Here is a 25,577-nt window from a genome sequence, read left to right on the forward strand (position 1 = left end):
ATATATATCAAACTAGTTCTAACATTCTGAAAATATGGGTGCAATTATTTTACAATTACTTATCGTCGTCTTGAGTGAAGAATAATACCTGTTTAATACTACATAATCATAGTGGCTTGTAATATTAGAACTCCCCCGAGGTTTGGACTCCTCCAGTGTGTGCGCCTGACAATCTTCCTTCTTCCATTTTCGATCTTAGTGTTCTAGTTACAACTTGCGATACTTTCCTCTATCCTCGTTCAGAAATAAGTAGTGGCAATTTGAGACCGAAATTTGCTTTGCAAGTAATTTGTTTTAACAAATCAGAGGTCAATTTGTGATCCCTAAAAAACATCCTAAGTTTACGGATAGTTTGTGGTCTAGCACATTTTAAAGGTGTTACCCTAAATTTATTTTTCTAAAACTGACATATTATATAGTGCCATGTCAAAACAAAATCATAGGTTTCTTCAAATATCTTTATCTCAATGAAGATGACGTGGATTATACCGTTTCAGTTTCTTATTACGAGTGAAAAAGGAAACAAGCAAAAGCAAACTTGGGAAAGATTCCATGCAAGTTACTTGTCTGAGTGCAAAGCGTAGGCTACATGCATAAAAGAACTCATAAAGAATTCGGGCATACCACAAGCTCTGTGAGAAACAGTCAAAAGATATAATACATCGTTCCTCAAACAATGGAAGAGTCTGAAACAAAGGGCAGAGGAATTCGTATACTTCGTACAGAAAAGATCTGTCAAACGCTTAAGAAGCATTCACGAGGCAAACAGATTCAAAAGGGGAAAACAGGAACTAGCTTCAAAAAGTATTGCGTAAACCAGAACGAATTCACATTAAAGTAAAGGTTCTCAATCTGTCACGGATTGCGAGTACATTTCATAGCCCAGGTTGAATGAAAGGGCATCACAAAATTTTGATTGATTGATTTATTAATTTGTGTTTGACGTCCTTTGTCAGCAGCGAGGCTATATACAGTGTGTCTCATTTGAAGGCGCCCCATAAATTGTGCTTAGAAAATGAAATAAACGGAGAACAAATGAAACAAAATTTGTTCATGACATACCTGTGGTGTCAGAAATTAAATGAAATCACAAGAGATACTCGAAATACATTTTGGATCAAAAGATCCAATATATTTCAGGCAAAAAATTTCCTGTAGGCCTTATATCTGGAGAACTACATACAGTGTAATCAAACCCAAATTATCACTTAACTCAATATGATGTGCTTATTCCGTTAAAAAGTACGAAAACTCGATTTAGGGGCCGTTCAAAAATTTTTGTGGCCCCTGATCCAAAAAATCCAATACATTTCATTGAATCAAAATTTTTCTTGTACGCTTTATATCTGAAGAACTACATACAGTGTAGCCAAACCCAAACTATCACTTAAGTATGATGTGCTTATTCCGTAAAAAAAAAAAAAAAAAAAAAAAAAAAAAAAAAAAAAAACTTGATTTAGGGGACGTTCAAGAATTTTGTGGCCCCTGACCCAAAAACATTACTGGCCAAGATCACAATCTTTTGATACATTTTTTTTGGACCATTTCTAAAATTCTTGTTTTGATATTTGACCTAGAACGGAAGAAACAGGGATAAGATGAAAAATGGGGTGGGAATTACAATTATTATAATAAGATGTTCATATCTCCGAATCTCTTAAAATTAAAGACAAGTCATAATATTCGGTATTTGGCCTTCACATTCAAAACAATTAGATACGAGTTTCGTCGTTTTTTGATATGTGCTGTAGAAGGGAAGGAAAAAGGGTGGGATTACAATGGCCACAATTGGATGGCCATATCTCAAAGTTCGTTACGGTTAGAAACATGAAATTTGGTATTTAGAGTTTTCATTTAAATTAATCAAAGACTTGTTTCAATTTTTTAAAAAATATTTTCCCTACAAGGAAAAAAAATGTGGGTAGAGAAAAAAAAAGCCGAAGTTGCAATTATTAAAATAACATGACCATATTTCAAAACCCCTTGAGAGTACAGACATGCTAATTAAAGATTTGTTTTAGTAGTTTTTTTTCATGTTTGCGCTAGAATCGAAGAAAAATGGTTGGGAATTAAAATTGTTATAATAAGATAGCCATATCACGAAATAGTGTATCAGGAATATGAGAAGTGCGAGAGTCTTGGGGGCGAAGTCCCCAGGTAGCCGAAGACTAGTATGAAATATTAAAGCGCTGTTCTAGTGACAGTAAATATTTAGCTCTAATCCAAATATAATATTAAAATATTACACATACACACATCATGTTGAAATCACGTTATGATTAAATTCTATGCATGAATATTCTTGCAATTCACCCACATCATTAACTATTCAGGGAAATATCATATACGTTGTATATAAAGCTTCATAAGGACATAATACATATATGGACAATATATGCTTTTCAATTATGCCTCATTTAATTAAAATCCAATTGCGTGGAAGAGGTGGAATAGGGGGGCGGAGGTAAATACTAACTGTTTCAATAGAAACAATTGTTCCACTTTGTGAAGTTGGAATGCTTGTTCATACAGCACTCGAATAATAGATTTTGTGTAAAAAGCATTGCTAAAATAATCCATCTCATACAACACAATACATTACATTGGATTCCAATTACTAATTATTGTTTCGGGTCGCTGGATGTGCTAAAGCAGATGTTAAGTTTCGTGCGAGAACACACACGCTCATTCCGTGTTGCAGGTAATTACATTGATACGTTATTTTCCTGTGTGACACTGTTTGTTACACTTGCTGATAAAATAATAATAATAATAATAATAATAATAATAATAATAATAATAATAATAATAATAATAATAATAATAATGGAAAATATTAAATTGATAAATATATTTAATATTCAGGAGCTACAGTATGTTGAAGCAGTGTTCATAGTACGAGGGAAATTTCGTAGGTAAATTTTGCAAAAAGAGGAAAAGGGAGGTTTTCGATAAAACAAGCAATCAAGTTTTAAGTTTTACGCCCCACAGTAATGTCGGCTAGGCTAAAGGCGGCAGTGATAATGAGAAATGAAGGAAATCGTGGAATTAATAAAATGGGAGGAAACGGTGGAATCCCGTCAAAACTCACGCACAACGGTGTTTCTCTACCATAGAGCTCACTTGGCGCGAGCTGGGATCGAACGAAGGATCCCATGCTCCAGAGGTTTTTCGATAGAACGTGAAAATCTAGGGAAATTCTCGCGGTGACTGAATGACCAATATAGAAGCTTAAAATTTTTTTGTTCTTCAGTTGAGATGAGTTGAATTGATTTTGAGTTTAACGTCCCGTTCAGCAGCGAGACTATATGAGACGTGGACCTACTAATTACTGTAATATCCGAACCGCATGAACCCCGCCGGTAATCGAACCGGGTCTCCCTTTGTTCTTGTTAAATAAATCAACGCAATAGAAATAGTGTGTGTGTGTGTGTGTGTGTGTGTGTGTGTGTGTGTGTGTGTGTGTGTGTGTGTGTGTGTGTGTGTGTGTATGTATGTTCAATTTGTATTATGTTGACTGGGTGTGTTTGTGTGCATTTTTTGTTTCGAAAAAAAGTGAAGGAAAAAATAATAGAGGCAGAAAGCAAATGAACAAAATAAAAAAAAAGTCCTTTAAGAGGCCTCATCACTGCGAAACTAAAGTATCGCTAATTTTACATTAATTATACGATCTCTTCAAATAGATAAAAGATAATCGAAAAGTGGAACAAGACCTCCCTAGACAATATTATTTTGCGTGAGATACCGTTATCACGACTCATTTATCTGCTTTCGATTTCCAGCCATTTAGAAAATCGGCATTTATTTTCGCGTTTCTAAATAACTGGAAACGGAAAGCTACTAGGTGACTCGTGATAGCGGTACATCATGCAAGATAATATTGTCTAGGAAGGTCTTGATCCAAATTTTGATTATCTTTTATCTATTTGATGATATCACATAATTACTGTAAAATTAGCGGTATTTTAATTTCGCAGTGATAGGAACTCTTAATGTAGCTATATTAAACTTATAACTTTTTTCACTGGAATTGGATGCTCAACAAACTAGGGAAAATTTCATAACAAAAGGGAAACTTTTGTGCCAGTCGAGGGAAATTTTCTTAAGGAAACGTACGAATATTGCGCTAAAATCTTTGAGGTTTTTGATTCATTTACTGATTTGCACGATATTCTGTGTCAGCAACCAGGCCATCTTAGACAAGACTTAACAGTTTAAAGTTGAATCTGAAACATTTTAGTACTTTCGAATCATTTTGTTGCACTTTTCCACCATCAACCCAATCACTATCCACTAGACCACTCACGTAACATGATGAAAAAAGGAAATGAAATCTTTGAATTTTACGTCCCACGGTTATACCGGTTAGGCTAAAGGAGACGGTGATGATGAGTAATGAATGCAATGGTGAAATGAAGAAAGTGGGAGGAACCGGGAGAACCCCGAACAAACCCACGTACACGGTCTTTGTCCACCACAATGTTCACTTGGCGGGGGCTGGGATCGAACCCGAGACCCCAAGCACCAGAGGTAAACGCTCTATCACTGAGCCACCGTGGCCCCACGAGGCATGATGAGTCAACAAATATGGTCATCATCTCGATTCTCAATTAATTCGTTCTTGTCTCGTGTTATTTTGCAAATTTATATACACTCATGTCCAAAATTATTGTCGCATGTCTATAAATATGTTGTGGTAGGAATATAATTTGATAACGAATTCGCCCGGTATTCCTTTCAATGTTAGTATGCGTATAATCGGCAAAGACAGGTATGTAGCAAATTTCATGTCAAAAGAGCAGTAAATAAGAACAATAAAACGAACAATAGAAATTACGTATTCTAATTATCGTATTTATAATTCTTTTCGTATGAAATTTACTACAAATATACATTTCCCGATTACACATATAGTATCAGTATTAAAAGTACCCTGCAAAATCATTATCAAGTTATATTCTTACAAGAAGACAGTTATAGATATGCGACAATTATTTTGGACATGAGTGTACATGCAAAACTTATGCCCTTACTTTTTTTAAAAAAATAAAATAATCTATAAGTAATCAGAATCTATTCGCGGAACGAGAGATTCATAAAGAGCGTGATATAACAACATTAAATAAATTTTAAACTATATTAATTAGTAAAGTATGTTGTATAATGATTTGTGTATATTTAAACGTTGATAAATGCTCTTCATTCTGTTCCAATGATCACTTTATCAATCGGAGATTTTTATTCTATGAAACATGTAACACGAAAACAGTGTTTGAGATCCAAGTCTTGGGTGAATTAGTGTTGTTCCATGAAATAGAGAGATTTCTCGTCTCGTCTCGAAAACGAGACGAGAATTGCCTCATTTCTAATCTCATCTCGGATTTTAAGATGAACAGGAGCTCCTTCGTAGCTAAGCGGTTAGCGCGTCGGAAAGCCGGGTTCGGTTTCTAGTGAGAGTTCATGTGGTTCAGATTCTATTTTTAAGTTGTATGTCCACGCTTTATATACCACATAGCACACTACGTCCCTGAGATGTCCCATTTTGATCCCAATCAGCCCATTCGGTTCCCGGGATTATCGGGACAATGAGAAGACATCCCATGGACGTCCTGCATGGGATGTCCTGAAGGATTCCCATGTAGGGTGTCCACGGGATGTCCCAGATGGGACAGGAGGTCCGAGGAAAAACCAATAGACATCCCTTCGTGGTCCCGTTGAATAACCCCTTATCCCGGGATATTAGCAGACATCTGGATCTCCCGCGGAAATCCTGTGGATGTCCTGGGAGCACATTCGCATAATCCCGGGATGTCCCGTCGTCCGTTGCGGGCTCAGTCTCGGACATCCCGTGGACGTACTTGTGCTATGTGGGATAGCCTCACTGCTGAAAGGGGCGCTAAACTGAAAATAAATCGAATCCAATCAAATCGAGACCAGACGACATATAGTATATCTGGTCTCCTGAGCAACACTATTTCTACTTGACCGTTGTAAAAGTAACTTTTACAATCAAAGGAAAGCAAGGAGAAACACAGTGAGGAAAAGAAAGGAGGTAATGAAGTAAGAGAATTGAACACAAAATGTTGGCAGTGTTCGCGTAATCATGGATCAACAGGTAATATGTTGCGTCTGCAAACCCTGTACACTACGTTGTCGATGTTCCTGTTTGTGTGTCACCACTGTCAGTAATACATGTCAGATTACTAATCAGCTCCTTCCTCTCTCCGTTCGATTTACTGAGAAAAGGATCTGGAAACTGTGACGTCACGGTGCATTCAGTTGAAAATGACTGCCCTAGACCAGTGTTTCTGAACATTTTTTAACTTACGTCCAGGATATTACGATACATTTGTTTGAATTTTTTATTATAAATAGTAATAATAATAATAATATAATACCTATTATAATAGTGAAACCAATTAGTTTTTATACTGACTCTATATAGCACAAATATTATTGCTACACTGAGAAAAATCCGTTATCCCGACAGCGGTATATTGTACAAATATACGGGATCCTTACCTTTACTACATAAATCATACGGAGCATAAGTTATCCATATACTACATACAGGGTGTGATTGAAAAGTACCGGAACTTTTCCCGCCGCGCGGCTCCCTGGCGTTCGAAAAATGTGATGGGTGGAGGAAAATGTGCGCGGGACCTTCCTCTTTCAAGCGGAACTTGGCCCAGTGCGCTGCGAGCAGCGGTTGAGAAAGCATCGCTGTCCGCGCGAACGTCGTTTTGGTCGTCGCTCACGTTTTTTGAGCGCCGAAAATGGAGTCAAAGATTGACCAACACTAGGCCATCAAGTTTTGTGTCAAACTAAAAAACACGTTCACCGAGACCCAGGACCTGCTCAAGGGAGCCTTTGGGGAAGATGTGATGTCCCGTCCTCGGATCTTTGAGTGGCACAAGGCCTTCAGGGAAGACCGGGAGAACGCCGATGACGAACCACGCTCTGGGAGGCCGTCGACGTCGAAAACCGATGAAAACGTGGACCGAGTTCGCGAATACCTGAACCTGGACCGTCGGACAACCCTCCGGGAGATCAGCGAAGAACTTAATTTGACATACTATGCAGTGCAAAAAATTGTGACTGAAGAATTGAACATGCGGAAGGTGTGCGCCAAACTGGTCCTCAAGTTGTTGACCGAGGAGCAAAAAGAAGTGCGAGTGAAAATGAGTCGTGAAGTGCTGGATTGTGTGGAAGCCTACGAAGAGTTATTAGACAGTGTGATCAGTGGTGATGAAACATGGTGCTACGAGTACGACCCGTCGGTGAACTTAATGGCGTAGCGTTGGTCAATCTTTGACTCCATTTTCGGCGCTCAAAAAACGTGAGCGACGACCAAAACGACGTTCGCGCGGACAGCGATGCTTTCACAACCGCTGCTCGCAGCGCAGTGGGCCAAGTTCCGCTTGAAAGAGGAAGGTCCCGCGCACACTTTCCCCCACCCCTCACATTTTTCGAACACCAAGGAGCCGCGCGGCGGGAAAAGTTCCGGTACTTTTCAATCACACCCTGTACGCATACGCACTGCCTTTGGACGTTACATCATGCCGTTGCAGGATGTTTGATATCTAACAGTCTTCTTTATATTACATACATATATGTATGTTACCTTCGGGTCAGCTATATGTTATGTACGTCCGTTTATATGTGAGATCCTGCTATATTGTTTCATACGGAAAGTACGTACAGATGAAACACTTATACGGAAAATGATATAAAACATGCTTTTTCAGTTATACGTTTTTGGTACGTTAAGTCCAAAAACTGCAGGATTTACAAATGTAACATACGTTTTTATGTACGCCACACAGGATTTTTTTCTCACTGTACCGCTGGAGATGTTGACTGGTACAATCAGTATCGATTTTCTTGACTTTTAAATTCTAAAATTTCTCGACACTGCGTGATACACCAGTGTGTCACGACACATCGGTTGAGAACCACTACCATAGACCATCCTGGTGTGCATCACGGTGTTATTGTTCGTACTACAAATAACTATATCAATAAACAAATTACAGTAATTTGGAACAAAGTTGGCACATGACTCACATTTGGCGCCTTTAGTCTTTAGTTCGATCACAGCTCGCTCTAAGTGGAATTTGTGATGGACAAGCACTATGTAAGTGTTTTTATGGGTTTTCCTGTTTTCTCCCGCTTTCTTTATTGCACATTTTGTTCATTATTATTATCATCATTCGTAGCCTCATAGCATAAACACGGGACGTTAGTTAAGCTTAAAATAATTACAGTAATTTGTAATAATTCCGTGAAATTATAGTGTTTGGCTTGCGAAAACATTATAAATTATAACATAAATCTTTATAACGTAGACGTTTAATTGAATCCAAACGGGATTATTTTTATTTTGCCCACGAGTTAGCTCTGTTTATCTATTCATTCCACACACATCCATTCTATTTTTCTACGTTGTCATAATACAAGGAAACAGAAAATAATTACTTACAAACATTAATATTTCGTTCAGTACACAAATATTTACAAAAACGAAACCTAATGTAATTCTTCCTTTTCATCATATTATATATATATATATATATATATATATATATATATATATATATATATATATATATATATATATATATATATAAGGAAAATGATAATCTTACCTAAATTGTATACATCGGAAGTGTTTCCGCACGATTCCTTCACTTCCCTGTTGTCCCAGCCAATAGGGTAAAGAGCAGCTCCACCGGAGACCAATAGCGCTGTAAGGTTAAAAGAAAAATGAATGTTGAATATTGACCTAGTACTACAATTCAAATTAAACAATATTCAAATAAGTATCTCCATATACATAAATTTAATTTTCTCAGCCTTTTCGCTGCACGTATTTCAACAGAAAAGGTACTTTCCCCCCTCTGTCTTTCATTCCCATCGAACGATGGGCGGGGCGTAGAAGGTGACGCCTTCTCTTTGGCCAGAGTGATAAAAAATAGGTACTTCGTAAGGTTTTACAAATATATATATAAGTGCAGGATCATGAAGATATGGGGAGAATTAAGTGGGTCACTCTTCGGTGAGATATTGTAAACAAAATTACAAATACACATGCGTGTACCTATTCGGAGTACAAAGTATGTCCGGAAAGTATTGTCACATATTTCTGTAAAGCGACTGTACATTGCAGCGCACTCTATCCACTGAGATTAATGGTGTAAGTCAACCACCAAGCAAGTGTTCGTTCAGTTGTCTCTGAGCTCTCGCAGATGAAGGACGGGCAAAGTGTGTAAGTTGCGATGCAGCGCTCATTGAAACAGCGATACACGATAAAGTTTCGTGTGAAGCTCGGCAAATCGGCATCTCCAGCAGACTTTTTTTTTTTTTTTTTTTTGTTTCCCCGTTTGAAATCCCCTTACCCTGAAAGTGCATCTCTACAGAACAATTGATGGCATGAAAGTAGCTTGTAAAATAGCTTTAAACGAACTTCCTAAACAGAATTTCCACGATGCTTTTGTAGAGTGGGAATTCCTGCTGGAAAAGGTGTATCGAAGCAGGAGTTTGAAGAACTTTAATGTGCAGGTGTTATTATTCCTATTATTATGTAAATAAATGTTTCTTTTTCATTTCTGGACAGGGTGACATTACTTTCCGGTGAGACTTTGTATATATGTAAATATTCGGAGGATATATGTCGCCATTAGAGAAAGACAAAGAAGAATAGATTTCATTTCTTCCAATAAAAACTGTCGACTGTTATTGACAATGAACGCCTTGCTTTTCACCGTTACAAAAATTCCTTTTGCTCGATTTTGTCGAATATTAAGTAAACGAATTTGCTCTGAGGGAAATCTTTTTGTTTAGCTCCATATGACCTATTAATTGATGTATGTGTTAACATTTTAGTTGAACAAAAACTTTTTTTAAAAAAAAATTAATTTAATTAATGATAGGTTTTCGCTTTATCTCATTAAGCATACCACGTACTGTCTGTCGTCCAGGGACGTCTACGGTTATCTTGCTGCTACTATGCTGAAGAACTTGATGATAATACAGTCCTTTAATGGAATGGTTGTCGTACATTTTATATCAATATTTAATATTTCAATAAAAATTTTTTTTCTAGATTTTCTCGAGAATTAATCATGGGGTTTTATTCTCATCCATATAATTTGGTTCAGTTCAATGAGGTTTACCAAGTGGTATGCAAGGTGTGTTCAAAAACTATCAAACACTTGGTTGGCAAAAATGCATTTATTGATGTGGAAATCCGAAACACTAATCCCTTTCAAGGCACACACTTCTCCCAGAGCTTCCGCCATTGTTGGAAACACTTCTGGAACGCAGTTTCTGGAATGATGAGCAACCTTGCTGTTGCATTTCGCATATCTTCTCTTGACTCAAATCGGATCTCTTTTAGTGGTATTTTCAGCTTGGGAAATAACCAAAAGTCTCACGGAGCCATGTCAGGTGAGTAAGGAGCCTGACAACATACAGGAATGTTGTGTTTAGCGATAAAAGCCTGAAAAAAAAAATTCGCGGGCTTTCTCCTTATGTCCATATTCTCATTCAAAATTGAATATACCGATCTGGTTGAATGGTTTCTGCTTGGGTATCGCCAAGGTTTTTGGCAAAATTTGATGCACTATCTCTGCTGCTCAAGTTTTTCTGTCATTTTACAAAAAACTGAAATCCGAGGACCGCTCACTACACGTCTTCACTCGTTGGCTGACTGCCAGTGACTGACGCTTTCAGTGGATGGTAAAAAATTCACGCCTGCGCATGAGTGTTCCCTCTACATCTACACTGAAGAAGGTCTCCCGCGCGTCATTGGTTAACGCGGGAAAAAATAAGGTTCGATACTTTTTGAATACACCTCGCATGTAAAGTCTCATCCTCTGAATTTTAGAAACATATGTTTTTAATAAATTGTATATTCGTGTACTAAGAAAGGCGGTTGAACTCTTTATATATATATATATATATATATATATATATATATATATATATATATATATATATATATATATATATATATATATATATATATATATATATATATATATAGACACGACTAACTTTACATTGTTATTTCTACTAAAAAGATTTCCGTTTGTATAAATACTATCTCGTAATGCGACAGAGTTCATCCTATACCTTCAGAAGCCGCTAAAGGTAAATTTAGCAAAAAATTGGAGATGGAAATGTTTCCGCTTAGATATAAGCTCCTCAAATAGTATTCCGTTTTTCAGTAGTATATTATATATATATACAATGGCGGATCTAGGATATGAACAAGAAAGGGGCTAAACCAGTAATTTGCCGCTTTATCCAGGGTAAAACAGGATTGAAGACCATTTTATCCAGTGTATACCTGTTCGTCAAAGGGGAGGCTACAGCCCCTATAGCTCCCCTTGGATCCGCGCCTGTATATATATGCAAACTTATGGACTGAAAGTCAGGAAGACGTAAAACTAAAGATTTCATTTTCTTTTAAAGTCAGGAACAGGGTATTTCGACTGCTGATTGTCAATTGGATTAGGTACAGCAATGGCCAACAAGTAGCAGCAGAAAGAGTCACTATTCTTCTGGAAACCCGACAAGAACTAAGGTAGGTGCAAGTAAATACGCCACGTTAAGGGTGTTGTATTGTTTACGGACTTAATTTTCGTGAAACACAAAGAACAACACATGTGCATTGCAGAGTAGCCTTTTCCGCGTGTAGAAAAAATGCGGCAATGATGTCACATACTTCCATGTTGTACCCAAGGTAAAAGAAAAAAAGTGTTACAAAGTGGCGTATTTACCAACACTTGCAGGTAATTACGCCAAGCCAAAGATACTACTGGAAATCTGTAATAAATTTGGCAACTGCTTAAATTGTCTGTATTATACGAACTCAAGTATTACTACACAGCATGGCCGAAGCAAAAATATAGAACAACCAAAGTGCAAGATGAAGATAAAAAGATAAAATGTTAAAACTGTTATCTCCAAAGTTGAAATGAAGTTCCAAACTGAAAAGTTTTAATCCATATGATGATTATGGATTATGATCTTTATTCAAGGTTCCACAAAATAATATATTTTCTTTCTCCTGAAGGCTTCGTTCGCCATTCCTATCCTTGCTTTTATTTCTTCTTCATATTTCATGTAAATTCTTATAATACTACCCAAGTATCGAAAACTAGACATCTGTTCTATTTTCTCCCGTCTTATTTGAAAATTTGACACTGACCGCTTCGTTCCAGTCACCATGGCTTTTGACAATACAGTTTGCCCAAATACCTGTGTCACTTCTAGGGTCAATTTTATCATCGAATTAGCTGGAACACGACGATCAGAAACTTATATAGGTACCTTCACCTTCCTGCTCCTCTCCCAAATTGCAGCCCTGGTCTGTGTTATTTAACCAGCCGACGTTTTCCATTTTCATTTATATCTTGGTTATCTGAATTTCCATACGTTGAGATTGTAATAAAAGTACCTTATACAGTGCAAGAACATGACAGGGAAGACAAAGGTATCAATGCCCTACTCGCTAGTGTAATGGCTACATTGCGCGCGTCTTTCGTGCACGTCTCGAGGTTCCGGGTTCGATTCCCTGTTCTCTGTGCACCAGAAATGTTTGTAGTGGCGGATCTAGCCCGGGGTCAGGGAGGACTAGCCCCCCCCCCCCAGTTTTATAGTGACAAAAATAATTTAATCTATTATATATATTTGGAAGCTTATAGTAATCTCGTGATATAATTGCCATAGTCTGGATTCTGGCTGCTCCCCCCCCCCCCCTTCGCCTTATAGATCTGCCTCTGAACGCTTGAAGACATTACAGTGGTTTGGATTCAATTTTAAACTGTAGACAAGCATCTCATATAGCCTCGATGCTGAACAGGACACTCCAATCAAATCAACCAAATGTACCAATATACAAATCATAAGCAAATAACGTTCTGTGAAAACCTACATCAATGACAAAAATCATAGCTTGTAAATTAAAAATTGCGGTCAGGTAAGAAAATATTACACGAAATGTTAAACAAAATTATGTTTTATGAGGAGGCAATTCAGTACCGGACGCACAGGTGTTTTTTCTTTCACGTTCAAAGTTACCAAACTGGTTTTGTGATGCAATAAAAGTCAATCGGATCGAAGACAACAAAAAGTGACATACGTAACACGAAACAAAGAAACATTTCCGTTCTTTTGTCCCAAGACAATGTATTAAATATTCTTTCTTGTCTAATACACTCGCAGCTGTAGAGAGAAGGAAGACAGTATATGTACAGTACAGTTCATGAGCGTAAATCGTAACGTACTAAATCTTTTTACTGTACGTCAATAAATCCATTTAAAATAAAACATTTTGTAAAAGTGAATCTAGGAAGCCTCTACTGAACAGCCAATAAAGAACTGAATGACTCGAAAGGATATGGTAGGCTAAATTCAAGTAAAAAAGACATCAATCTGCTACGGTTCCCAGTCGACTGCATTCCGATACTCCATCTGCTTATCCTGTAGAATTGATGTCAAATGGGCGAGGGTGAGCAATGCATCTTTTTTACTTCATGAGCACGGCCATTTTTGCCTTGTGAACTATCAGTTTAATTCTTGTTCCTATGCCATTTGGTGTTTTCAATACGTATCCTTAAAGCGTGTAGTCAAAAGCACTATTTTGGTCAAGATCTAGTAGGAAATCCAAGCGTTTTTCAGAACCAAGTTGAACGATATTATCGATTTAAACAGGTGATAATATTGCCTCTAATATATACTGGAAAATGAGGATTTTACATCTGGACTTGAAGGAAATATCATATACACACTTTATAGACCATACACTGCACATTATGCGTACAGAATCCCACATCTTTGGACAACATGTACAAGATGTATCAAAGAATCATGGCTCTATGTTGTACGTGTATTCTCCTCAAGCTGCAACGCAGGGCTCCATTTTCGTATGGAGATGATCTCGAGGAGCCGAATATTTTAATGCGGAATCACGTTCCATACTCTTTATATTGTAGCGCAGTTGATCAATATTTGTCACCTGACTTTCAGACTGGACCATATGCTGTCCAATTGAGCCTCCCCCATCACACATACAGATACTAAATGGGAGCAAGTCTGGTGATTGTGTAGTTCACATAGCCATTGGATGAGAAAGCAGTATGTGGGATGTCTTTCCCTGGCTAAGAAAACATGTTTCGCTGAAGAGACAGGAATGATAGCAGGACGATGGATTGTGTTCTGGGTGTAAACGCTGCACTACTGAATATTCCCTGTATGACTACAAGAGGAGAATGGTAATTGTAGGATATCTGATTTTGGTTCTGCGTGTTGCTACTGTATACATTGTGGAAGGTGCTACTCACGGATCAACGCCATACTAGCAATAATCAGAGCCAGTTCTCATCATTAAACACAATACTATGCCATTTGCACCTCAATTGTATTGCAGGTGAGTTGCACCATGGCAATACGTTTTGAACAGCACTCATAATTGAGCTGCGTGCCCAGCACATGGTTCCAGAACGTTCAAGCTTACCTCCCAGGTGCTACATTGATCCTAATCTGTGATGTGGTTGGAATGCGATCTACAGTGGAGCTTGTCTGAGATTGTGGTCTAGGCATTCATCCCATCATTCGTAGAGCGCTCATCATTCTCGGAACAACGTTGCATAGCGGACATTTGTGCAACTCTGTTGAACAGTTCATCGCAGGCTTACACCACGTTCTCGCTCAAAACTGCATAAACTGGGTGAACTGAGACAGCTAGTGTCATTTCTGCCATGTCTTCAAAGCTGACTTTCAATTTGACCGGCAACACGAACCTGGGAAAATTCATAGCGTGCGATATTGATTACACTAATTATCCCTCGAAAATACGATTTTCCTGCCTCACTTCCTACCAGTTGTTCATTTTTCATTTTCTCGTACAAGGTGACCAGAAAGACCCTTTATACCTGGAGTCCATTTTCATGTCGGGCTGCATTGTGCTTCTGGCAATTGCAAGTTCTGGAGAACGCTTCCTGGTCGATTTGCAGGGTGAACACATCACTGACGCACTAACTTCTGCAAAAGTTTCCTTTCAGGTTGATGGACGACCAGAACACTTCCCAAGAGAAAAACTTTCTTCTCCCACGTGATCAAAGTCTGACGACTTGGTGGCTCCTTATCGAACCTTTTACGAAACCTATTTATCACCTGCTGTACACTTTCGTTATTTATGCTTCCGTTCATGGACCTACATACTTGCGACTAAGCGACTCCTCTAAAGTGAAGTCACTGGTATCTGCCATTGTTGTTCACCAAAGACGGAAAGGCGAGACAATTAACCGTTCTATGCAGAGATTTTATTCTTCTCCCTACGCTGGCAGTCACGTGGCAGTTACGTGGCAATTCACGTGAAGAGCACTGTTGTCATATCAATCATCAGGATGGGAGGTTCAAATTTTAAATATCTTAACGTCTTACATTGTTACACGCATTTATTGCTGGTGTGAAGCGACTTCCTGACCGCCCTGTAGAATGAATTAGAGCTCAAACTTTTCGGACGGGGTCATGAAGTTATTTGCGGTGTTCCATTTTCTTGACACAGACAGCCATGGATATGATGTAGTCAAGACCATGCTTCAGCACTTGACTTCATTAGATTGTCCCAGGTATCCATTTTAAAAAGCAGGAGGAACCTCAAAGGTACATTGGAACGAAGGTAGAACAAGAAAACTTTCTCGGCACCATCACGGATCAAACGCGGGCTATTCGATTGGAAGTTAGATCCCTTATTAAATATAATACCGGGACTTTCACTTTTATCTCTATAATAATAATTAATAGGGCTTGACTTCTGTGGTAGACTAAGGGAGCAGTAAAAATAAAATTTAAAATAAAGACAACATTAAATTAATATAGGATATCTTTATGATAGCTTACAGCCAGAAAGTCTATTGGAAATAGGTGCAACTACCCCAGTGAGCTGTGTAGAAGAAGTTCTCTGTCCTGAGAACTGACCAGATAATATCAAATTTGATACTTTGTTTGAAAATAGAATTAAATCTATACTCAAACATTCAAGTTAATGAGGTGAAGACTTTAGGGTCTTGAGACATTATTTAGTTGATGAGAGAATTCCTCCAGCTCTGTTTCTTCTAGTCAATGCTGTTAGTGTAATTTGTATTTCATCTAGGAAGTGCGAGAAATCGCAAGGAGTCGTGAAGCTTGATCTAGATTTAACAATTTCACCACCCAATAGAACGCGAGGCTGTGTCCCAGTCGTCAACTCCTACCTATGGTGTTTTGCCAGTGTCGACTCTCGTGCCATACGGAAAACATCTCTTGAGGGTACAGTGTTGTCAGATTGCCGCTAAGTTTCGTTTTGTGTTATTGTTGTTGTCATTATTTTATATTTTTGCTATTATTATTGTTACAGTGAAATTCGAGTAATTGTTAGTGTCCCTGCTATAATTCTTTAAGAGCTGTTTTTTCTTTCTTTCCTTCGCTCGTTTGCCATGTTCTCTAAGTTTAACAACATTATTGGTGAACATGTGCTGTTTCACTTTTCTTACGTTTGCATTCACAAGGCAGTTCCACGAATTATACCGAATCCTTCCGATCCAGCACACGTGAAGCAAAGCAGTTGTATGATTCGTGCAGAGTCCAGGCTTCACGATTTATCGCGGTCACTATAAGCATTAATGTTGCCCACGCGGCAAGAATCGAGACGAGAAATGCCTTTACAAATTCGAGACGAGACGAATCTCATACTAGATCACCAAAGCCCTACATCTCAATCATTGTCTTGGTGTTAGATGATTCATAGTGAAAAAAAATTATTAATTGATAAAGTAATTGTACGAACACAGAGAAGAAAATTTATGAACGGTTAAAGATATGAAAGTTATTACACAATATGCACCAATAATAAGTATGGTTTAAATGTTGATATATTACACACTTCGTGCACGACTTGTAACGCGGAGTGATTCTGTTAAGCTCTAGAGAAAACTAAGAAAAAAACATGGCATAAAATTGATATAAATTTACAAGAACGAGACAAAAAAAGCCTTATGTATCACTTCGTCTCGTCTCGTCTCATAGAAACACTGCTAAACATTATTATTTGCTAGTTATCCTCTTCTCCAAATTGCTTCCGTAGCCCCGCGTGGCGTACTCGCTAACGCTCTCGGTTTTGGTGCGAGCGGTCCCGGATTCGATTCCTGGTGGAGGCTCTCGGTTGAAAAAACTATGAGAACTTTTCTCAGGCCAGCCCTACTGAGTAAGGTTTTCCTGTATTTTCCTCATTCACAATACGAAAATGCCTGGATGATACCCAACATACAGGTCCCAGACAGTTTCCTTCCTTCCCTTTCATCGGAGAGTATGATCACAGAGGGACGTCATCCCTTATACGTGACGGGCTAACATGGCCATAGATTCCGAAAGTCCAGAAATCTAATTCCTAATCCTAATCTTAGTGACGGGCTAAATGGCCATAGATGCCGAAGGTCCAGAAATCTAATTCCTAATTCTAATCTTAGTGACGGGCTAACATGGCAATAGATGCCGAAAGTCCAGAAATCTAATTCCTAATCCTAATCTTAGTGACAGGCTAACATGGCCATAGATGCCGAAAGTCCAGAAATCTAATTCCTAATCCTAATCTTAGTGACGGCCTAACATGGCCATAGATGCCGAAAGCCCAGAAATCTAAATCCTAATCCTAATCCTAGTAACGGGCTAACATGCCCATAGATGACGAAAGTCCAGAAATATAATTCCTAATCCTAATCCTAGTGACGGGCTAACATGACCATAAATGCCGAAAGTCCAGAAATCTAATTTCTAATCCTAATCTTAGTGACGGCCTAACATGGCCATAGATGCCGAAAGTCCAGAAATCTAATTCCTAATCCTAGTGACGGAATAACCAGTCCATACATGCCGAAAGTCCAGAAATCTAATTCCTAATCCTAATCCTCGTGACGGGCTAACATGGCCATAAATGCCGAAAGTTCAGAAATCTAATTCCTAATCCTAATCCTAGTGACGGGCTAACATGGCCATAGATGCCGAAAGTCCAGAAATCTAATTCCTTATCCTAATCCTAGTGACGGGCTAAATGCCCATAGATGCCGAAAGTTCAGAAATCTAATTCCTAATCCTAATTCTAGTGACGGGCTAACATGGCCATAGATGCCGAAAGTCCAGAAATCTAATTCCTAATCCTAATCCTAGTGACGGGCTAACATGGCCATAGATGCCGAAAGTCAAGAAATCTAATTCCTAATTCTAATCTTAGTGACGGGCTAACATGGCCATAGATGTCGAAAGTCCAGGAATCTAATTGCTAATCCTAATCTTAGTGACGGCCTAACATGGCCATACATGCCGAAAGTCCAGAAATCTACTTCCTAATTCTAATCTTAGTGACGGGCTAACATAGCCATAGATGCCGAAAGCCCAGAAATCTAAATCCTAATCCTAATCCTAGTGACGGCCTAACATGGCCATAAATGCCGAAAGTCCAGAAATCTAAATCCTAATATTAATCCTAGTGACGGGCTAACATGGCCATAAATGCCGAAAATCCAGAAATCTATTTCCTAATCCTAATCCTAGTGACGGGCTAAATGGCCATAGATGCCGAAAGTCCAGAAATCTAATTGACGGGCTAAATGGCCATAGATGCCGAAAGTCCAGAAATCTAATTCCTAATCCTAATCTTAGTGACGGGCTAACATGGCCATAGATGCCGAAAGTCCAGAAATTTAATTCTTTATCCTAATCCTAGTGACGGGCTAAATGGCCATAGATGCCGAAAGTCCAGAAATCTAATTCCTAATCCTAATCCTAGTGACGGGCTAACATGGCCATAAATGCCGAAAGTCCAGAAATATAATTCCTAATCCTAATCCTAGTGACGGGCTAACATGGCCATAGATGCCGAAAGTCCAGAAATATAATACCTTATCCTAATCTTAGTGACGGGCTAAATGGCCATAGATGCCGAAAGTCCAGAAATCTAATTGCTAATCCTAATCTTAGTGACGGGCTAAATGGCCATAGATGCCGAAAGTCCAGAAATCTAATTGCTAATTCTAATCTTAGTGACGGGCTAAATGGCCATAGATACCGAAAGTGGAGAAATCTAATTCCTAATCCTAATCTTAGTGACGGGCTAAATGGCCATAGATGCCGAAAGTGGAGAAATCTAATTCCTAATTCTAATCTTAGTGACGGGCTAACATGGCCATAGATGCCGAAAGTCCAGAAATCTAATTCCTAATTCTAATCGTAGTGACGGCCTAACATGGCATAGATGCCGAAAGTCCAAAAATCTAATTCCTAATCCTAATCTTAGTGATGGCCTAACGTAGCCATACATGCCGAAAGTGGAGAAATCTAATTCCCAATCCTAATCCTAGTGACGGGCTAACATGGCCATAGATGCCGATAGTCCAGAAATCTAATTCCTAATCCTAATCCTAGTGACGGTTTAACATGGCCATAGAAGCCGAAAGCCCAGAAACCTAATTCCTATTCGTAATCCAAATTGCTTGCATGCTAATGATACCTTTCTCGGCGTCAGGTAAGAGGCAGCGCAGCTGCTGACAACTATTTTCACTATAAACTATTAGCAACCAGAGGGACTAACAGAGCTAGGCATCCTGCATTTAAAATAAAGATTAAGACTATTCCCATATAATAATAGATGCAACCCCTAACTTAAATGTTTTGACGTTTGCATGTTAACGTTTCTTACAAACGAAGACTTTCTTGCTTATAAATAGGGTTATAACTGTTGGTTCTGTGATTTCTTTTAAATAGATTAGAATTTCAATTGTTTAATTTCATTGAGTTCTTCTTTAACCCTTTCGAGACAGGGTTACCTTTGGCATTTTGATAGCTTTTCAGTTAATAAATTATAGCTCAAGGACTATTCACTCGATTAATATGTTGAGGACCTTGCGTTTAAGAAGTAGGATGCAGCAATTTTATGGCGTAAGTTTGATTGCAATGTTACCAACGGGACGGAAATTATGAACAAAAATGTAGGTGTGAAAATTTCCTAATCGAATTTTAAGATTTTTTGGGTTGGCACCACTGTTGCCACATAAGTCGAAGGCACCTAAAAAAAAATCTTTGGCATTGACAACGCATAGTGAAAACGAGAAGTCGTTGGCTGTCATACAAAAATAAAAATAAAAAAATCTCTCTCATCGTACACACGAATTTTTTACAGTTTTTCCGCCTCAGAAGCAAAAATCAACACTTTTGCAGACGCTCCACCTTTCCTAATTGTTCTATTGCAACTTTCTATGATGCATTAGGTTGGCCAAACACTAGGCTTTCAGACGCTGATACGTTTGTTTCATTGTGGTCAGCAAGGGGGAAATTATAGAGAGAAAAGTGGGGGTTTTCAGAATTGTCAATCTAAAATCAGGAATTAAAATTTTCTATGGCTGGAAACACTGTTACCAGGGAAGCTCAAACTATCTCAAAATAAACTTTGGTACACCACTAATATATCCTAGAAGTATCATGACTATATCTAATAAACTAAGCATGTCATTAAAACAATATCCCATTCTACCTTTAAAAAAATCACAGTTATCTTTCCACTTAGAGAACAAGGTCTACTGTAAACCTCAACTGTACTTTCCCTAACGATCTTATTGAAATGTTTATAGTGCGCTGTGTAGGGCAAAGACGAGACTTTCAAATACTGGTACGTTTGTCTTAATGTAGCCAACAAGACGGAAAAGTAGGCAAGAAGAGGGAAAAAAGGAATTTTTCCGAACTTTCCCCTAACATAGGGAATTTTTTACGGTCGGAAACACTGCTACTAGACAGAGGCAAACTATCTTAAAATAAACTTTGGCACACCACTAATATCCTAGAAGTATCATGTTGATATCTAATAAAGGAAGCTTGTAATTTAGAAAATAGATTATGGTAAACAGGAAAGTAAAAATAAATAAATAAATAAATAAATAAAAACAGTTTAGAACCTAAATTCAAAGTTTTCGTGCGCTCCCTAATTACCCACTTGTAACGAGCTGTACTTGCTTTCGTTCATTAAGGAATGATGTTAGACTGGCGAAAGCTGACTTGCGTTCATACGTATAGGTACGAATTTATAAACAAAACTTTCCAAAATTTATAAATTTATGACCGAAAAATAGGTAAATTTTAATTTCCCTAGTTGGCAACACTGATTTGAGTTCAAATTGGTCTAAAAAATTAGGTATCCATGTGACTGACAAATCCTAAGTAGATCTCTCTAAAACGAAGAAAATTATAGTGAAAAAAATAAAAACGAAAATTGAAAATTCGAAATTTCTCTAATTTTTTAATTTGGGTTCAAATTTGAGAGGGAAATTCGACACTCAGGGAGAAATTCTATGGTCCAACCATAGTTGTCATAGAAAAAATCATCCCGGTATTTTAATTAGTGTTCACATAGAAAAGGATTGAGGAAGTGGCACCGTAATTGGTGCCACTTTGGCCACCCTGTCTCGAAAGGGTTAAATTTACTCAATGGTGAATTACTTCATGAAAATTAGATTTTTTGTTTAGATAATATAAGAGATTTTAAATTTATACATAGACCTAATGCAAATTATCATTTTAAAAACAGGAGGCCAGTGGCGGATCTAGGCACAGGGCTGGGAGGCCTAGGCCCTCCTCTCAGTTTTTTTCAGTGACAAAATAATTTAAGCTATTATTTATATATTTTTAAAAGTTTATAGTAAACTCATGCTATACCTATCATAGTCTGGGTACATGTTTGCTCCCCCAGTTTTTACCTTCTAGATCCGCCACTGAAAGGGGCATGTTTTTAACAGAATTTGAAGAAGAAATCGGTAAAATTCACTGTCATTAAGATTCCAAGTTAATTTAAAAGAAAACAGCAATCATTGGATAAGAACATAGATGGCTCTGATAGTCAACTCTGTAAAGAAAATCTAATTTAACAAAATGTTAGAAATACAAAATAAGATAGAAACTTTAAGAAAATGTAAATTTTAGAAATAAGAACAATTTCAGTGCCTTTTGTAATTGAAAATTGGCAATATTATATCTCTTGTTGAAATATTATATCTCTTGTGAATCTCATGATTTCTACATTACTAAAACTTAAATCAACCACAAAAACCGCCAAGAAATCTCTGCTCTGCTCTGCTCTGCTATTTCTAGATACTGTTGAGTATATACTCGTTCCTCTTTGAACTTAGGCATATTCGAGGCTGGTTTATGCAGTAATTAGACAGATAACTCAACCTGGGAGATTACCGAATAGTTCGACATCTACTTTTCTGAAAGTTGATTTATAAATTGCCTTTGTCTTTGAGTGGACACTTTGTTATTAAGTAGGACCTTGGAAGAAGCGTAAAAGAGCACTATGTTCCAGGGGCACCCTAAGAAAATTTTCTAGAGGGTCCCATTTCCATGGTTGCTAACGTCTGGTATTTCTGGTATTTAATATACGTGCTTTGCTATATTACGTATACATTTTTGTGAGCCAGAGCGAGGTCCCGGGCCCCACCCTGCCCCCACCTTGTGGCTCCCATGCTATGTACTTTTGATTTTTGAGGTAAAAGCCAAACAAACAGTTTACAGTGTATCCAATATTGTTTTCTAAGCACTTTGAAACTTGAATGACCATCTGGAAAAAGCATGCAAAATGAAGATAAATGAGAAGAAAACTAAAGTGATAAGGTGCACACGAGCAGGACAGGAAGAGGCAAACGTATGGCTAGAGCGAAAGAGAATCAAAAACGTTAACACGTTTCCCTATTTATGAAGTCTAATATCCTCGGGCGGAAGAAGTGAAAAAGACGTAAGTTCAAGAACAGCGCAGACTAAAAAGTATTCAATAAGAAAAGAGGACTGCTAACATCAAGAAATGTGGCGTTGGACGTGCGGAAACGACTTATTAAGTGTCTTCACTACAGCGAAATTAAACTAACGTTAATTTTAGAGTTTTTCTGTAATTTCATCAAAACAAATAAAAATATTCGAAAAGCAGAAACGTAGTGAACTAGACAATACGATTTTGCATGTGATACCGCTACCACAATTCATCTATCTGCTTTCGATTTGCAACCGTAGATAGATTTAGCATTTTTTTGCGGATTCTATAAATAGCGGCATACCAAAAGCAGATAGATGAATTGTGGTAAAGGTATCACATGCAAACTCGTATTGTCTAGTTCACTACGTTTCTGCTTTTCGAATATTTTTATTTGTTTTGAAGATATTAAAAAACAACTCTAAAATTAGCGGTAGATTAATTTCGCTGTAGTGAAAACCCTTAAAACTCTGGTGTGGAGCGTGGCGCCTTACGAATCAGACACATGGATATTGAGAAAAGCTGAAATATCCAAACTGGGAGAATTTGAAATATGGTATTGGTGCAAAATGCTGCACATATTTTTAACCGAAACGAAAAGGAATGAAGACGTATTAAAGGAAGCTAATGAAGGACAACAGATCATGAAGATAATAGGGGAAAAAAAGAAACAGCATGCTTGGCCATCTTATTTGGCACTCCGATTGGATCACCGTGTTGATAAAGGGAAAGGCAGAAGGAAAACCAGGAAGAGAAAGAACGTGGTAGAGGCATACACTAGGTACAGTTGAAGCGTAATGCTATAGCGGGAAAATTAAGCGAACCGGTAGGTCAACACCGGAAAATCAGAGCTCCCACAAGGAGTCGAACTTTGGACAATATACTCCAACAGTTGTATACGAATATCGAGACGAGACTCACATTCTGGGTCTCGTCTCGATTCTTTTATATTTTCACTCTTCATTCTTAACTGGAGAATTACTATAGATCGCGTGCCCTTCATAGCTAAGTGGATAATGCTCTATGTGAGTGCGTGTTCATGGATTTAGTCCTTAATGAGTAAATCAAGCCTTGGATAAAGCCCGACTAATGATCCACACCATACTTTAAGCAATTGTCTCATATAGACTCAGTATTAGCCGTACAACAAAATTTTAATCAGTCAACGGTCAACTCCAATATTATTTTTGTACCCTTCCTGTTGAATTCGAGTTATTTAATCCCACACACCAGATAGCGCAGTTCATACAGCAGTAGGAATGCATTTATCGGACCGAAATACACATTTTGCTATTTCTTATTTATTAGCCGTTACATTCTTCTTTGACTGACGTGTTCGCCACAGAAAATTATGTACACTCATGACCAAAATTATTGTCGCATGTCTATAAACATGTTGTTGTAGGAATATAATTTGATAACGAATACGCCCGGTATTTCTTGTAATGTTAATATGTGTATAATAGGCAAAGATGTGTATGTGGAAAATTTCATGTCAAAAGAGCAGTAAATAAGAACAATAAATCGAAACTAAAACTTTCTTGTCCATTTAGCAACAGTTTGTTTTACTTATTCTAATTTTCGTATTTATAATTCTTTTCCTATGAAATTTACCACAAATATACATTTCCCGATTATACTCATAGTATCAGTATTAAAAGTGCCCTGCAAAATCATTATCAAATTATATTCTTACAAGAAGACAGTTATAGATATGCTACAATTATTTTGGACATGAGTGTACATTGTATTAATGCTCTTCAACTCTGTCAATACCGAGGTCATGCAAATAAAAAGCTAAACTGCGCTTTGGACCTGACCGAAATGAAGAGTGTATCTCTAGCCTTCTACTTTCATGTATCTGTTTCCAAACACAACTACTAAATTTAGGATGTAGATCAGGGGCGGATACAGGGGAGGCGATCGGGGCGATCGCCCCCCCCCCAGAAGAGGAAACTTTCTTATTTTATATATATAAATAAAACCCATCCCAAAGTTTGGAGTCCTTAAAAGTAGCAGTATGATAACCCACCACCCCCCCAGAAGTCGGTCCTGGAACCGCCCCTGATGTAGATTAACCGTAGTGTACTAACATGTTTTAATACTCTATAGATACTAGCACGGGTGAATTTTCACCCACATAATTTTTTGGTGCATAATTTTGAAAAAAAGCTAACGTTTTCAATATGTGACGAATCTGTAAGATAATATAGTTCTTATAACATACTTTTATTGTAAAAAGTAAATTTTGCATTAATTTTTTCTTGACAAAGTGAGATTTTTTTCTTTTGATGCGTTCCAATGTCAATTTTTTGGAAAGAAAATAAAAATTCTGAATAAATATTTTAATTCAAAATTGCATTCAATACTATTGATAAATAAAGATCATATATAAATAATAAAGATACTATATAAAAGTGTTTAACATAATAAGTGTGCAATAATATATAAAAATTATATGTAAGATGTGAGGGATCGTAAAAAGTCAATTTTGTATGTTTTCTTGCTAAAATAAGATTTTTTGACATGTTCCAATGTCAATTTTTTATTTTTTAAAAAAAACCTTCTAAATAAATACTTTAATACAAAATTGCCTACCATATCACTATAGAAAAAAATAAATACATTATATACATTTAAAAAGTTTTAATACTTTATAAATATTAATACGAGTGAATTTTCACCCATCTTAGTACTCTACGGTTAAAGATATTACGGAGTAAACACGAGAATACTCTCTTTT

At 37.5% G+C, this 25,577-nt stretch overlaps 1 protein-coding gene across 1 annotated transcript in view; it reads right to left on the reverse strand.

Moving 5' to 3' along the window:
* LOC145668965 (LHFPL tetraspan subfamily member 6 protein-like) overlaps positions 1 to 25,577 on the reverse strand; it is a 473,446-nt gene that overhangs the window by 64,256 nt on the left and 383,613 nt on the right. Inside the window, exon 4 of the mRNA XM_081737259.1 lies at positions 8,649 to 8,747. Coding sequence (XP_081593385.1) covers positions 8,649 to 8,747 — 99 coding nt within the window. The remainder of the gene's footprint in view (positions 1 to 8,648; positions 8,748 to 25,577) is intronic.

The sequence above is a fragment of the Thermobia domestica genome, chromosome 13 (assembly GCF_964235325.1).
Source record: "Thermobia domestica chromosome 13, izTheDome1.hap1.1, whole genome shotgun sequence".
Lineage (NCBI taxonomy): Eukaryota > Metazoa > Arthropoda > Insecta > Zygentoma > Lepismatidae > Thermobia > Thermobia domestica.